The sequence below is a fragment of the Neovison vison genome, chromosome 10 (genome assembly GCF_020171115.1).
Source record: "Neovison vison isolate M4711 chromosome 10, ASM_NN_V1, whole genome shotgun sequence".
Taxonomy (NCBI): domain Eukaryota; kingdom Metazoa; phylum Chordata; class Mammalia; order Carnivora; family Mustelidae; genus Neogale; species Neogale vison.
In genome coordinates, this window is record NC_058100.1 from 52476183 (window position 1) to 52493881 (window position 17699).

The 17699-nt window shown below is 35.7% G+C and overlaps 1 protein-coding gene across 2 annotated transcripts in view; it reads left to right on the forward strand.

Moving 5' to 3' along the window:
- Positions 1-17699, forward strand: part of HMCN1 (hemicentin 1) — a 470681-nt gene that overhangs the window by 347472 nt on the left and 105510 nt on the right. For both annotated transcript variants that reach the window (XM_044267297.1, XM_044267296.1), the window contains 7 exons: positions 1703-1894; positions 4865-5038; positions 6338-6451; positions 7503-7648; positions 12659-12809; positions 14365-14559; positions 16289-16402. In XM_044267297.1, coding sequence (XP_044123232.1) covers positions 1703-1894; positions 4865-5038; positions 6338-6451; positions 7503-7648; positions 12659-12809; positions 14365-14559; positions 16289-16402 — 1086 coding nt within the window. The remainder of the gene's footprint in view (positions 1-1702; positions 1895-4864; positions 5039-6337; positions 6452-7502; positions 7649-12658; positions 12810-14364; positions 14560-16288; positions 16403-17699) is intronic.

A 17699-nucleotide genomic window follows, 5' to 3' on the forward strand; every position in this document is an offset into this window, starting at 1 on the left:
GATGTTCATTTCTTTCCCTATGTTTGGGAAGTTTTCATACATTATTACTCTAAATATACTTTCTGTCCTTTTCTCTTTCTCTTATCCTTCTAGATTTCCCATAATGTATATGTATATTGTTTCTGTTAGTAGTATTCCGTAAGTCCTATAGGCTTTCTTCATTGTTTTTTTCTTTTTCTTTTTTTGCTTCCCTTCTCTTCCTTTCTTTTCTCTTCTCCTTTCTTTCTTTCTTTCTTTCTTTCTTTCTTTTTTTTCTCTCTCTCTCTCTCATTCATTTTTTCTTTCTCTTCTGACTGGATAATTTTAATGACCTATCCTCTAGTTCACTAATTCTTTTTTCTTCTTGGTTGAGTCTACTGTTGAAGCTCTCTGTTGAATTCTTTACTTCAGTCACCGTCCTCTTCAGCTCTAGGAATTCTGTTTGTTTTGATGGTTTCTATTTCTTTGTTCATGCACTGTTTTCTTAATTTTGTTTAGTTGTTTGTGTTCTTCTAGTTCACCAAACTTCTTTGAGAAGATTATTCTGAAATCTTTGTCAGACACTTAGTTCACAGATTTCCATATTTTTAGGGTCATTATTGGAATTTAATTAGTTTCCTTTGATGGTGTCTTTTTTACCTGATTCCTTGCATTGGTATCTGCACATTGGAGTCAAGGGTCTCATCTTCTAGGCTTTATAGATTTACTTTGGCAAAAACAGTCATTCACCAGTCAGTACAGCTTGGTGTTCTTCATGGGTCATCTGGTAGCATCCTTGCAGATGGGGCTTGTTTCTATGGTCTCCATTTGTTTGAGGCCTCTGCCTGAGCCCTGAAGTTAGCAGGTAGGGTTTGATGTTGACTGGAAACAGTTGGAGAGTTCTGCTCACTGGGTTTCTCGACTGAGTGCAGCTGTAGGATAGGTTCTGCGGTTGCCTGGATTCTCTGATTAGGCTTCCTCGTCAGGTGGGACTGGGTGCTGTATTTCAGCAGTTGGGCAGGCCTGCAAATTTCCTTTCCTGCCTGGGTAGGGCTATAGAACAGGCTCCGTGGTATGACCAAGCCTTCCAATTTTAATATATTATCCTAGTACTTTTTCCTAATAGAACTTGTTTTTATGGCTTTAAATTTTTTAAATTATTTGAGCAACTTAAAAATTGGTCTTATGTTAAAAAAAAAAGATATTTTTCCATAGGTGAATTATTCCATTAAAGGAATAATTAATATATCTATATCTCTATCTACCTATTATATATATGTATGCTAGAATCCTGGTATAAACTGAAAATATCTATTTGTTGAATTGTTTACTTCAAAGTTTTTCCTTTTCTATTGCTTGCTTTCAGAAATATAAAACCTTTAAAAATTTAATATGAATTTGAATGTATTTATGAGTAATAATTTTAATAAAAATGCATGTCCCATTCTTTTTAAAGTATATGTTACTATTTAACTAAACACAAAGACTAACTTGGAATTATTTCACTTGTAGATCAAACTAATCTTCACTTGAAAATGGCTTGTAATCTGTGAATTTAAAAAATTATGGTATGAATGTTATTATATATTATGTTTACAAATTTATTTTAAAATGAATGATTACTGCATTGTTTTACAAGTGTAATATTAAATACAAAGGAAAATGAGTGTAAATGCCTTCTTTTCATTATCAGTTGTAGGCATATAATTTTTAGCCATCTCTCAGAAGTGGCTTTTTGTTACAGGGAATCCAATGCCAGAAATTACATGGCACAAAGATGGACAACTCCTCCTAGAAGATGACACCCATCACATTATGTCTGGTGGCCGTTTTCTTAAAATTACCAATGCCCAAGTGTCACATACTGGAAGATATGCATGTTTGGCTTCTAATACAGCTGGCGACAAGAGCAAAAGTTTTAGTCTTAATGTGTTGGGTAAGTAAAAATATTGCCTCAAATCTTGAAGAATCAGACATAACTGTCTGCTGAATTACCTTCTTTTCTCTTTCTTTTTAATTTTTCTGCCATGGAATTTCATTATTTAAGGAGGACTAGTGCTTATGTACATTTTGATGTTTTTCTTTAATTGATTCACATATTTATAAATTTATTCATTACATTTGGAATACCACCTATGTTCCAGGAACTGTGTTTAGTGCTGGAGACACAACTGTGAATAAGACAGATGTAAAAAACACAATAGTAAAAGATAAATGTATGTTGATCAGAGAGAAACAGGTCAACAGTACAAGGGGCTCAATCTGATGTATTTTATCCTTTCTTAATGGGACAGTTATTGGTAACTGTCCATATTCTAGTCTTTGTGGATTAGGAATTATGAAATAACTGTACGTTCAGTTCTTACAGCATCAGTTATGCTTATATCTCAGAAATGACATTAAAATGGATTTTTAATTTCTGCTCATGTCTTGAAATTTAAAAGGCCCCACCTGAATGTGTTATATTTTATTACTAATATCAAAATACTTTTCGTTCTACTAGAATCAGCTAACCTACATTTGAGTATACAGTGCTTTGCAATTCTTATTTATTGGTTTTTGTAGATACTGCCCAGATTCTTTTGGGAAAATACAGTCCTATGCATAGGAAACTACCATATAAGAGAAGAGATACATATGCAAGAAAAATTAGATCAAAATAATAGATAATGTATAAGTTTCAAATGAATAGTATATATAGATGGTATATAAAAAATAAGCTCCAAAAGGCAGAACCTCTTTTACCTTGTAAAGGATTTAGCCCCAGCACCTGACAGAGCATTGAATAACAGATACTGGATAAGTATGACTGGGAGTTCAAGAGCCAGTTGCCTCCAAAGATACCTGTGTTCCCTCACACCCATCAGGGTATGAAAGACAAATGCTCAGCCCTGGATTTCCTCTCCTCTTCTGCAGCTCATTCACTGTCTCTCTTAGAGCTTTAAGTCCTCATGCCTCCTTCCTTTCACCACTTATTCACTTCCCAGTACTAACTCATATCCAAATCCTATACTCTGTCCAATACTCTGGAAATCTGTTTCAGTATTCTCTCCAGCTTCTTGCTGTAATTGCAATCTGACTCTTCCTAAGAGACACTAGCTTCCTAGAGCTCTCTCCAGTGGAGATCATTTTTCTTTATCCCAACTATCCCAAGTCATGCTATCTGACCACACCCTCCAATCCCCACTTCCTAGTTACTTCCCTGTTTCTTGTCATTCTCCCTTATTCATTGAAGACTGAAGGATCTGAATCAAAGACTTCCACCATCTTCATAAAGTTCATAAAGTTGAGGCTGTTTAAGTATGTGCCTTTGCAACTTCTGGTCTACTCAGGTCTTTACCCTTTCTTTCCCCAGAAGGTGAGTTCTCCTTCTTGTTCACAGCTACTACTCATATTTATGTCCTTAACCCTGTCTCATGGTATGTCATTCATTCTTACCAGCCACCTTACCTACAGCTTCACCTTCTACTCTCTCCATGACTTCATGTTGTAACCATTCCTTGTCTATCCTTCTTGTCACACTAAATTGGATTTTCCCCATGCCATGCTTCAATGCTTGTGTCAAAGATTATCCTGTTGCTTGATCCAACAAATATTTCTCCGTCCTTTCTTAATGTTTTAGACATTATTTCTTTTCCTTCACAGTGTTCTCATTATCCTTGCACACTTTGGGTGGCTCCTTTTCTCTCTCTTTTATGGACTTCTCTGTAATCCATCTCTCAAACATTAGGTACCTTAGCATTTTGTCATTACTTCACTGCTCATTTTACTCTAGATATTGTCTTCAAATAATAAGCTTAATTCTCAGAGGTTTAACTATTATCTTCTATAGACAGTTTCTTTTAAAATTCATACCTCAACCCAGATCTTTCTCCCAAGTTTGGATTTCTATATGCAATTGCTTGTTGGACATTTCTAGCTGGAATTCTCATGAGCACTTTAAATTCAAAATACTCAGAACTGAACGAAACTTCTTCACTCCAAAATGAGCAGATCTTTCCATATTTTCTATTTTTATTGCTTCACTGCAGTTTACCTACATTCCCAAGCAAGAAAACTAGAAGTCATCTTTGACTTTGGTTTTCCTTTGCCTCCAAATTCTATCATCCGGTGCCACTAATTGACATCCTAAATTTTTCTGTAGTCACTCCTGCCTCTTTATGCCTTCCTTTAATTCGGTCTCATTATCTTATGTGGAACAAATGGACCTGTCTCCATTACCCTCGCTTCCAACACTGACCCCCTTGAATCTATCCTTCATATATTCCCTGCTTGCCCCTCATTGTTTATACTATTCTTCCCCCAATATGATCTTTCTTCCTACAAGTTTTCCCTTCTTTCACTTAACCGCCACTAATCCTTTAAGGCCCACTTTGCAATCTTTTCCTTTAGGAGGCCTTCCCTGATGAAAGTCCCCTCACCACACACCTTGGACTGAACTGAATGTTATGCCTCCATGTATCCTACACCAGAATTCTCATTTTTACCCTACTATGCTGTACTATAATTTCTTTTTTCTGTTTTCTCCTCCATGACTCCATTTTGAAGTTCTTATTCCTTTCATGTAGAATAAGAACCAATTATTTCTGGAATTGTTAGGAAATAGAATTACACAAATAAGTATAGTGTAGGGGTGCCTGGGTGGCTCAGTGGTTTAAAGCCTCTGCCTTCAGCTCAGATCATGATCTCAGGGTCCTGGGATCGAGCCCCACATCTGGCTCTCTGCTCAGCTGGGAGCCTGCTTCCTCCTCTCTCTCTCTGCCTGCCTCTCTGCCTACTTGTGATCTCTGTCTATGACAAATGAATAAATAAAATCTAAAAAAAATAAGTATAGTGAAATTTAGAAATTCATAAATAAGGAAACTTCTAAACATATTTCTTTAATCACATTTTAAATCTATTTCAGTATCTCCTACAATTGCTGGCGTTGATAGTGACGGTGGCCCTGAAGATGTCACCGTAATCCTTAACAGCCCCACATCTTTGGTCTGTGAAGCTTATTCATATCCTCCAGCCACCATCACCTGGTTTAAGGATGGAACACCTTTAGAATCCAACCGAAATATTCGTATTCTTCCAGGTAACTAGCTTACTTTAGATGCACAAGATACATTTGTGCCATCTACTATTGTAAAAAAAGAATCACTGGTAACTTTTTATAAAAGTACTTGTGTCTTAGTTATGTTATACTACTGGCATTTTAATTTTTTAATTATTCATATAGATCTTATAATCTAAAGTAAAATTACTTTTTGGAAGACCAATAATGTTTCTAAATAAAAGGCAAATAAATACCACAGTATTGTTAATTGATTAAAATACAATGTGGAACACCAAAAAGAGTAGAAATTCATTTCTTGTTGGATTGAACCATAAGGAGAATTGGTATTTAAACTGAGAGATCTTATTTATTTCTCTTTACTACTTGGCAAAATGTATGAAAATAGAAAGAATTAAAAAGCATTATCACCAGCTTTAAGAAATTTACATTTTTATATGGAAGGGAGATAACATGTGTAAAATTTAATTAACAACATGAATTATGAATAATCATGGGACTCCATAAATGAGGTAGTGACAAATTTTATATAAAAAATTCAAAAGATGGAATGACCACTGTGGGCTGAAGTGACCAGGAAATGCTTTGTTGCAGTTGGAACTTGAACCAGCCCTTAAAGAAACGTATAGAATTTTGTTGGTTGAAAATGAGTGATTTCAGATCCCTCAGGATGACTGTGGGAAAGGTACAAAGTGAGAAAGGCACATAGATGTACAAAGGCCTGTCTAGTTGCAAGTAATAATATGTAGACTCCCACCTTCCACTTGAGTGGGGACATTTTCGGTGTACGCGCGTGTGTGTGTGTGTGTGTGTCAGGGTGGGAGGTGGGTTGGAGAAAAGGTCAGGAAGGAACATTGGAATCATGTTTTGAATGCCTGGATTAAAGAGTTTTGACTTTATATTTTAGTCCATTGAGAACCAATGAAGATTTTTAAGGAGAAACGTACTATAATACAAACTGAGTTTAGCAAGATCAGTCTCTACTGATAACCCAAGTAGATGAGAAGAAGATGACTAAGATGGAAGATATATTTATGAACAGAGTGAAGTATAAACCTTAGCCAGAGTATGTGCAGAGGCATGGGAGGGTCAGGATGAACATGAGAGTCATTATCATAGAGGGTCATCAAGGACTTATTGACTACTTGTCCATCATGCAGTGCCCATCTATATTGTAGTTTGTCTTGTGTCAAATATCTAGTACAGAATTAGCACATAGAAAAAGAAATATGTTAATGGAGAACTAAAAACCCTGGTGTTTTGTACATACTCTGTTGCGACTGTGACTTCAGAGATTCTTTGGTGTTCATGATTTTTCAGGAGGTAGGACTCTGCAGATCCTAAATGCACAGGAGGATAATGCTGGAAGATACTCCTGTATAGCCACTAATGAGGCGGGGGAAATGATAAAGCACTATGAAGTAAAGGTCTACAGTAAGTCCCACAAAGAACACTACATTTCATATTTTCTTCAAATTTTCTAACTTTTTCAATCTTGTTTTATATTATGGGTTCATAACTACTTATACTCATCATTGAAGTTTATTGTTTATGTAGCTTGCTTCATTAAGATGAAAGTCATACTAAGCATTGTACCCATGTCCTCAACTGCTAAGATGTGAAGAGCCCATTCAGTCTGCTCCCTAACCTCTTACTGGAGAAGTTGTCAGTGGCCCTTTTCTTACATTTCTATTTTTCCTTCTGGAAACACCCTGGGCTGAGTTATAATACTTCTGTGCACAAAATTGTTACTTAAGTATATATGTTCTAATCAACAGCCTAAGATAAATTTATCAGTGACTTTGAGCTAATCCACTGTACATTGACCTATACATAAAAAGCAAAGTAAATATGACCATTAATAGGACCTACATTTCAGGATTTGGGATTTGGTTTTGTTTTTTAAGAAGAAAGAGCAGGGCGCCTGCGTGGCTCAGTGGGTTAAGCTGCTGCCTTCGGCTCAGGTCATGATCTCAGGGTCCTGGGATCGAGTCCCACATTGGGCTCTCTGCTCAGCGGGGAGCCTGCTTCCTCCTCTCTCTCTCTGCTTGCCTCTCTGCCTACTTGTGATCTCTCTCTGTCAACGAAATAAATTTTAAAAAAATTTTAAAAAGAAAGAGCATCTTTCTGATTGCCTTTTGTTCTTTGAATCAGTTCCTTTAATGACTGAGCAAATGTGTTTTATAGGTCATGCTTGGACTGTTTCTGGGAACCTGGAAAAATGGAAGTAGCTGTTCTGTGAAGGACAATAGCCTCACTGACATTATTAAAATGATGAAGGGAGAAAGCTCTTTTCCTTCACATTCTGTATCTGAGCGTTACCATTTCACAAAATGCTAACTTGGGTCCATCATGAAAGGGGAGCAAAGCCAATGCCTCAGTTATTTCCTTGTTTTCTTAAGTCATCCTTAGTGTGGTTTCTATGATATAACATGTATTTAAAAGAACCAGTGTTTAACTCTACAAATATTTGTTTTTTATGCAGTTCCACCCATCATCAATAAAGGGGACCTACTGGGGCCGGGTCTTTCTCCTAAAGAAGTGAAGATCAAAGTCAACAATACTCTGACTTTGGAATGTGAAGCTTATGCAATTCCTTCTGCCTCTCTCAGCTGGTACAAGGATGGACAGGCCAGTAACACATCTTCTCTTTTGCTAATAGTTACTGAAAAACAAAAATGATCAATTAAATTTTTTTTTTATTTATATCTAGCATCTGTTCAATTTTTTTTTTTAATTTTCCAATTTATTTGTTTTCAGAAAAACAGTATTCATTATTTTTTCACCACACCCAGTGCTCCATGCAAGCTGTGCCCTCTATAATACCCACCACCTGGTACCCCAACCTCCCACCCCCCCCGCCACTGCAAACCCCTCAGATTGTTTTTCAGAGTCCATAGTCTCTCATGGTTCATCTCCCCTTCCAATTTACCCAAAAGCACATACCCTCCCCAATGTCCATAACCCTACCCCCTTCTCCCAACCCCCCTCCCCCCAGCAACCCACAGTTTGTTTCGTGAGATTAAGAGTCACTTATGGTTTGTCTCCCTCCCTATCCCATCTTGTTTCATGGATTCTTCTCCTACCCACTTAAGCCCCCATGTTGCATCACCACTCCCTCATATCAGGGAGATCATATGATAGTTGTCTTTCTCCGCTTGACTTATTTCGCTAAGCATGATACGCTCTAGTTCCATCCATGTTGTCGCAAATGGCAAGATTTCGTTTCTTTTGATGGCTGCATAGTATTCCATTGTGTATATATACCACATCTTCTTGATCCATTCATCTGTTGATGGACATCTAGGTTCTTTCCATAGTTTGGCTATTGTGGACATTGCTGCTATAAACATTTGGGTGCATGTGCCCCTTTGGATCACTACGTTTGTATCTTTAGGGTAAATTCCCAGTAGTGCAATTGCTGGGTCATAGGGCAGTTCTATTTTCAACATTTTGAGGAACCTCCATGCTGTTTTCCAGAGTGGTTACACCAGCTTGCATTCCCACCAACAGTGTAGGAGGGTTCCCCTTTCTCCGCATCCTCGCCAGCATCTGTCATTTCCTGACTTGTTGATTTTAGCCATTCTGACTGGTGTGAGGTGATATCTCATTGTGGTTTTGATTTGTATTTCCCTGATGCCGAATGATATGGAGCACTTTCGACATATCAGATAAAGGACTAGTGTCCAAAATCTATAAAGAACTTAACAAACTCAACACCCAAAGAACAAATAATCCAATCAAGAAATGGGCAGAGGACATGAACAGACATTTCTGCAAAGAAGACATCCAGATGGCCAACAGACACATGAAAAAATGATCAATTAAATTTTTAAAAAGAGAAGAAAAAAACACAAACACAAGAAACTCAGAGAATCAATGTCACCTTATAACTAGCACAAAACCGTGCTCCTAGAGTAGAAAACTGCAAAGAAACTTGAACCATGTTCAACAAACTTAGCATTATTCCATCACTGGAAAGTTTGAGGGATTATTTTTGTGGATATTAGCAATCATGTATGAAAATCCAACCACCTTCCCATTTGGGAAGAGTTTTTGCATTCTGTGGCTTTATAGAGTAAGCAAACTTTGTAGAGAAGAAACAGAGAACAGTGCTAAGCCAGATTAAAATGGTAGGTATAACATGGGTACTGAATTTATTCAGAATTTTCTCTAAACACCTTTAGTTCTTCTATAAAAGGTAACATGTTTTATATTCCAAGAGGAAGAAAAATAGCTAAATGTGGTGATTAAGTGCCCAATTCAATTAACTGGAGGCAATAAGAAACTTTAAATAAAAGGCACATCCTTCAATTACGTGATCTGAATTTCAGACCATACATCCTTATTTCTCACCTCAACTTATTTTCTTCCATTCATGTTTTAAAGATATGTGTAAAAACACACCAAAATAGATTCTTTTTTTATGGGGGAGGACTGCTGTTAACACTGTGCTTAATACAGATGTAGCATAACTAAGCTGCTATTTGTTCTGTTATATACATAGTCAACCAAATGGCTAGTTAAATTCCAGCTGTAGAAGTTCAGGTCAGAGTTATGATTAAGACACAGAAAGATACAGCTTTTTTTTTCAGATCACAGAGATTTTCCAACACTGGCAGCTAGAAAAAAATTATCGTCTCTTATAAAGTAAGCAAGTTTCATCTGGAAGCCATTGCAGAAGGAAAAATATGGAACTCCCACCATGTTCTGTTTACAGCTTCTTTTCTGACTATAAGTACACTTCACTGTACAGTATCAATTCTATATGATTTGCTTGGAAACAACTAATTCCATTCTCTTCTGAAATCTCTTTATTTTTAATTTTACCTAGATCCTATTTTATTCTTCTTAATTACTACACATAGACACACATACACACAAACACACACATACATAAAAATTGGCTAAATATAGAATTGTGTTAGGAATGAGACAGTTTTGTTTTTCTTAATATCATAGTGAATGGTTAAATTAGTTTCAAATCCAGACTTTGAAATCAATCCAATTATGATGCTTTAGTTAAACTGTTAAATTTTTCAGGGCTTAGGATTGGTTCTCTAAAATGAGTACCCAAACAAAACCTAGTTTTTGTTTATTTTCCATATCCTTTCTTTTGTTATTTCATTCTTCAGATAAGCAGCACTATTTTAGTGAAATGGTGTTTTTTGAGAAGAACTCACCAAACATATTGGCCTTGTTACCCACAAAAAGTTTTAATGGAATCTTTGAGTTTTGTTTATTTATGTCCTGAAGTTTTTCTTTTACCATAAAAAATTTAAATTATATTATTTTTATCTTAAATGATACAATGTTAATAATGATTTATTAATTACCAAGTTGTTTACTAAGCACATACTATTTTCTGGACACTATTTTAGGTGCAGGGAATACAGCTATGAAGGAAACAGACAAATATCTCTCCTCATGTAAAGTTTGGGGAGAAAAAAACTAAACCAGTGCAACATAAAATGTGCCAGATGGGGTAAATGTTACAGAGAAAATTCAGTTGGGAAGAGGAATAACAGCATGGGAGTATGATCTTTTATTTATGTGTGGGAGTTCTCACTGATAAGGAGATATTTGAGCAGAAACTCAAAGAAAACAAAGAAAGCAGATACAGAATACCTGAGGGGAACATATTCCAAAGTAGAGAGATAGCAGGAACAAAGGCCCTGAGGCACTTTGGCTGGAGTGCAGTGATCCATGGGAACACAGAAGTTGTGAGTAAGATTAATGGGGAGGCAGATCACACTGCCTTGTAAACCAGTTGGCCTGTATTCAGATAGGAAGCTACTGGAAATTTTTTAACACAAGAGTGATAGGATCTGACTTAAGGTTTTAAAAAGGATTCCATTGGCTTCTGTATTGAGAGAAGATAGAGAGGATCCAGATATGAATTATTTCAGTGGTCCAGAAGAAAGATGGTAGTTGCTTGGACAAAGGTGTTAACAGGATGTGAGGGAAAACTGTGAGGCAAAGATAAGTGCAAGATTTTGCATGAGAGCAACAGGAGAGTGAGTTTAGATAGATAAGAGTTCTGAGGGTTAAGTCCTCAAGGACTCCTACATTTAGAGGTTGTGGGGCAGAGAGTCAAGTGTCCCAAAAAATAGGGGAAAAAAGGTTTTCGAAATGAAGACAAGTGAAACTGTGTTTAATGCCACTGATCAAGTAAAATAAAAACTGAGAATTGACCAGTGAGTATAGAAACATGGATGTTGTTGGGGTCTTTGTCAATTCCATTGACAATGGAATTTGGTCAAGTAGAGATGGTAAAATTCTTATTAGAATAGATTCAAGGAAAGATCAAAAGAATCAGCCGGTGTAGCAACCATTTTAAAGCCATAGGCTATAAAGGATGGGAGAAAAATGTGGAGGTAGGCTCCATTGTAAACAGTTTTTATTTTTTATGGGAAAAATTACGGTATGTATGCAGATTGAAATCATCCAGCAGAACGAAATCAACTGCCAATAATACAGGTGTAAGAGGGCATAGTTGCTGGAAGGATAGCCTTGAATAGACCAGAAAATGCTCAAAATGGACAGACTGGCATTAACCAGAGCTAGAGTTTTGCCAGAAGAATAAAGTAAAGGGAAAGAGGGCAAAAGGAGTTGAGGGTTTGTGCAAGGAGCAACTGTCTTTGGTCAGGAGGAGAGTGAGCGGCAGCCAACAGATTGCAAGGTCTGTGGATTATGCATCCTCCCATGACACCAGAAAACTACTGGATTTGGGTTGCTAGAGGAAGTGAGTTAGAGAGTGAGGAAGTGGTGGTCAGAGAATGAGAACTTGAAAGTGAGACTATAGAGATGTGGCTCTTGGTAATTATAAAGCCAAGCATGACTGGTTGAGTGGCTGATAGAGGATTGGGGACAAAAAAGAAGAGAGGAGGTCAAGGAGCTGAGAACACACAGCATTGGGTAACTGTCTATGTGGGTGTTGAAATCACCAAGAATTATGAGAAATGTATCATTAGAAGGAATGACAATAAGCCAGGAGCTAATATCTTCAAGGAATAAGAGGGAACTTGGTATAAATGGGAGTGTTTATGGGAAATGTCCTATTAAGTGATGATATTAATAAAATATAATACAAATATCTGTATGTTAATGTACCATTAAATATAGTAATACTTTAAAGCAAACATTGTAATATAAATATCTCTAGGTTAAAATTTTCCACTTATGAAATAATGATGTTTCTGAATGACCAATAGTGATATTTAGATCAAATCAGATGGATCATACCCTCAATCTTTCATTTAAAAACTCCAGTATTTTCTACAGAATTATAATACACTATAGGATCAGCTGAAAATAATTTTTTCCAACATGGATAAATAGATATGATACCTAAGAATGTTTTTTAATCATAGAATATGCATTTATATATTTGGTATATAAATGTACCACCCAGAAATACCCAGCACAGATATAAAGTATATAAGCAGTATTTTCAATAAATAAAAATGTGATTACTCAAAAAAATTTAATCAAACTAAATTAATTCAATTACTGTTGTCTTGAGTATTTCAAATATAATTTTATTTTTATTTATTAAAAATCCTAAAAAATACAAACTGTATGATGTTTTAGATGATTTATTAGTGCACTTCAAGGTAACATTATTTCATTAAATCACAGCCCCTTAAATCAGACGATCATGTCAATATTGCTGCAAGTGGACACACACTTCAAATAAAGGAGGCTCAGATATCAGATACTGGACGGTATACTTGTGTAGCATCTAATATTGCAGGTGAAGATGAGCTGGATTTTGATGTGAATATACAAGGTAATAATATGCTTCTTGCATGTAATTCAGCTTATATGATCTTTCAAAACAATGAAGAAGAGATTTGACTTGGTTTATTTTAAATATATTTTTTTCTGATACCAATAGTAAAAATTCATTATTGAAAACTTGGATTTAAGAAATTGATAAAGAAGAAAATAATCCATCATTCAGGGTTACTTCATTTCCTTCTGATATATTTTTGTGAAGTATACTTCATTTGCACATTGAGATCACATGATACAGACTTTTCTATTACATTAGCTTTCCCCTAACATTTTATCATGAAGGTATTTTTTATAGTGTTTACCTGGAAGGCAAGAAAGCATAGTAAAATATATGATTTGAAGAGGTCAGACTTGAAATCAAATGATGATGTAGCTCCTACAGAGTTTTTGAGTTGGACAAGTTACCAAAGTATTCTAAGCCTTGGTTTCCTTGCTTTTAAAATTAATGCCTTGTAAAATGTGGTGAGTACTAAATAACATGAAGTATGTAAAACTTGTAGCAAAATATTTAAAAGTGGTACCTGGTATCAATGTTGTTAATACTGTTACTTTTGTGCTTTTATATGTGCTTTTTAAAACATTTTATAATTATTTTTATTAACATATAATGTATTGTTTGCCCCAGGAGTACAGGTCTGTGAATCATCAGGCTTACACATTTCACAGCACTCACCATAGCACATACCCTCCCCAATGTCCATTACCCAACCACCCTCTCCAAATCCCTCTCCCCTAGCAACCCTCAGTTTGTTTTGTGAGATTAAGGGTCTCTTATGTAAAACATTCTTTTTAATAACTTTGAGTACAGCTTGTAAGTACGGCTTTTTAATAGCTGTAAGTACAACTTTATCAGTTGAGTATTAAAATATCTATTTAACAACACTCCTATTGTGGAATGTCTAGGTTGTTTCCAAGTTTTCCCTACTCATGTAATGCTTCACTGAACATCTTTATACATAAAACTTTTGCACATCTGTGGTTTTTCCTAAGTTGCTAATAATGGAAATTTTAGGTCAAGTGTTAGGTACTTTTTTAAAGATTTTGATGTGCAGAATAATTGCCTTCTAGAAAGTTCATGCTTGTCACTCAGAAATGTTTGAGAATGCCCTATTGATTTTACAAATGGAGTTATTAATCTTGATAGCATAACTTCTTTAGCCTTCTTAGAGGCTCAAGACAGATGATTGGCTGATGCTCTCTGTTGAGCCTCTGTTCATCCCCTGATCCATACATATTAGAGTAGGATCATCCCTGAGTACAGACCTCTTCGTCTTATAAGTGCTAGGGACCAGGGAGTGCAAAGCATGAAGATGGCATTTTGCCCCCCATATTTCTTGTTCTTCCACATAAAAACCAGTGCTGACTTCTGTCTACTACCTTTTTCGGCTCAGGGCTAGAGTTGGGAGGTGTATAAGTACTTGAAAATATTTTCACATTGTCTGATTTATTACATTTACTAATGATTCTTGTGAAAATACAGTCAAGATCTTTGTTTAATTAACCCTAGCATTCACATGTGTCTAAAATGTCATATCTTTCCTCCATAGTTCCTCCAAGTTTTCAGAAACTCTGGGAAATAGGAAACATGCTGGATACTGGCAGGAGTGGTGAAGCCAAGGATGTAATCATCAACAATCCAATTTCTCTTTACTGTGAAACAAATGCTGCTCCTCCTCCTACACTGACATGGTACAAAGATGGCCATCCTCTGACCTCGAGTGATAGAGTGTTGATTCTACCAGGTAAAGATTGCTATGAACAGGGTGAAAATCTGAGTCTCTGCCAAATGTTTCTCCTCATTTATTAGACCAGTTGAATTGATCAGCTTTCTGGCCATGTAATGTAACTGACACAGGCGGCCATATTGTCTGTGGTTTCTGTGTAGCTTCAAGCTAGAAGAGTCTAGGCTAATTTGACAATAGCTGGAATACCTAAGGTAATTTTCAGTTCCACTACAGGATCGTTCTATCAACTTAAGAAGTCTTTTGGCTGGGCACCTAGGTGGATCTGTTGGTTGAGTGACTGCCTTCAGCTCAGGTCATGATCCCGGAATCCCAGGATTGAGTCCTGCATTGGGCTCCCTGCTCAGCGGGGAGTCTGCTTCTCCCTTTGACCCTTTCCTTCCCTTGCTCTCTCTCTCACTCAAATGGATAAATAAAATCTTTAAAAAAAAAAAGAAGAACTCCTTTGGCTTCCATGAAGCTCCATTTCTCTAATAATGTGATGAGATCATCAATTTGGTTTCCACACATTATTGATAGATTCTAAAATATATTTGTAAAAAGTTACTATTCACTTTATTAAATACATTTATCATAAATCAATAGTTATGATTATTAGTTTCAAATACTTTAGTTGTCACATGGTTTATTGGTAGAAAAGGATGATTAAATTATTGTAGAATCATAATCTTTTCAAGGCTTCTATTTAATTTTAACAAATATCAAATAAGCTTGTCAAAATTTACCAAGTTGTACACCTAAGGTCAGCATATTTCATGATGTGCATGCAGCTTTGATATCAACTAAATACAAGATTGAAAAAAGTTTTTGAAAAAAGTTTTTAAAATGTGACTAAATACACATGATAGCTAAATGTTGTGATATGTGATCCGAAATTGGATCTAGGCTTGGGGGAAAATATTTATAAAAGATTTTAATAATAATGAAATTTGAATATGTATTATGGATTCATTAGTAGTTTTGTGTTGGTTTTAAACTTCCTGATTTTGATCACTATACTATAGTTATGTAAGGGATTATTCTTGTCCTTATGAAATACAGCTTTATGAATATTTAGGGGTAAAGGGGCACCATGTTTCCAACTTACTCTTAAACAGTTCAGAAAAAATTTTTATATACAAATAAATATGTAAATATATATAAGATAAAACAAGGGATATATATATATATATAAGGGATAAAACCAGTGGAGTGAAATATAAATAATTGATAAACAGGTCAAAAATTTTTATAGTTATTGAAACTTTTCTTTGAATTTGAAATTATATCAATATGAAAAATTTTTTAAATATTCAGAGTTATTCTTTTAAAATCATATGTATAATAATATACTTTATACCTTTTGCCTCCCTGGCTACTGCTTTCTCAAACCTATACCTGCATCAAGCAATGTTAACTTCTTTTACATGTGTTCAAAACTGTAAAATCAAGAAGTCACTGCATAGTAACATTCCCCCATGGAATATGATGAGAGGCATGGAGCAATATTACCCACTTGTGAAAAATCTACACAAGCTATTTATCTCTCAGGAGATCTGATTCATATATTGGACCACTTTTCAATAATGCAGTGTTTGTTATACAAATGGTATGTGGGATTAAAACTGAACTATTAGATGAAATAAGAACCCTGAAAGAAAATGTAAGGAAGTCCTTAGACCTGAAAAATTCATCTCTGTTTATGACCAGTAAGATTTAGAGAAGTAATCATATGGGGATATGTTTTCAGGAGGGCGAGTGTTGCAGATTCCCCGGGCCAAAGTAGAAGATGCGGGTCGGTATATGTGTGTGGCTGTGAACGAAGCAGGAGAAGATTCCCTTCAGTATGACGTTCGTGTACTCTGTGAGTTTTTCTTTTCTTTGTCATGCATTCTTTCACTCAAAGAATTTTTTTCAGGAACCCATGTTTGCAAGATATTGCATTAACTTTTAAGTTATAAAGATAATCAGAAAGTAATACTTCTACTGAGGAATTAATCATCTTATGCAAATTGAGAACATGTTAGATAGGACTCTTGAAATATTGGATAACAAACTGGCTTAAACTAAAAAAAAAAAAAAGAGAGAATCCATTGACTCATGAACCTAGAGTCGCAGTGTAAGCTGGCTACAGTTATACCTGACTTCTGTGGCTCACAGAGGCCAAGCCGACTTAACCTTCCTCTTTCTCTTGGTTTCTTCTCTATTATAAGCATCACTCTCAGGTGGGGGATCCCCTGGAATGACGAGTTGGTCCCCAGTGGCTCTTGTCTTACATCCTTCTAATTTCATATCCAAATGAAAGCTTTTCTTAGTATTTACAGCTGAAGTCCTAGATTGGATTTTCATGGCTTTAATTGGCCAAGCATGAACCACAGTTCTATCCCTGAACAAATTATAGAAGCTAAATGGCCTGTTTTAAGGCCTAGTTTCTGTGCCTACACTTAGACCACATTGTTCTCTGAATGTATGAACTGAGAGTGGAAGAACTATGGTACCTTTAAGGGGAAAGAGAGGTGATGTTGCTGGAAGCTCAAAGAAATAGTTGCCTCCACTAGAAGAGATTGATCTAGAGAAGTAGCACTGGGAATATATAGGAATCAATCGGCATGAAAGAGTTTCCAGAGGAAGTTATAAAATAATACAGAAATATTAGGCACTTTCTCAGAGCATGAGATGACACTGAGATTTTTATTCTGAGTGATTAAGAAAATGGTGGCAAGAATAAAAAAAAATAGAAGACCTAGGAAAACATTATTTGGGCAAAAGGAAGTCAATTTTATTCTAGACATGTTGAATTCAACAAGTTACAAGATACTTAGGGATGATGTTGAAGGGGCCATTGAAAATCAGAAACTTAAACACAGGAAAGAGGCTGAATTAAGAATGTAGATTTGTGAGCTATCCACAAATATTCAAGGGCATGAGATTTCCAACAGCAAGGATTATAGATAAAATAGATTAACAAGTTCTTGGAGGGATTGTTAACAAGTAGGAGAAAGGAAAAGGAAAACAGAGTTAGAGGAGAAACAATCTGAGAAGTTCATGAAAAGCAGTAAACTACGTACTATTCCATGTCAAAGAATCCAAAGCATGGAAAAAGCTATCAAGAGGCAGATCTAGTATTGAATGCTAAAGCAAATTTAAGAAAATAAAAACTG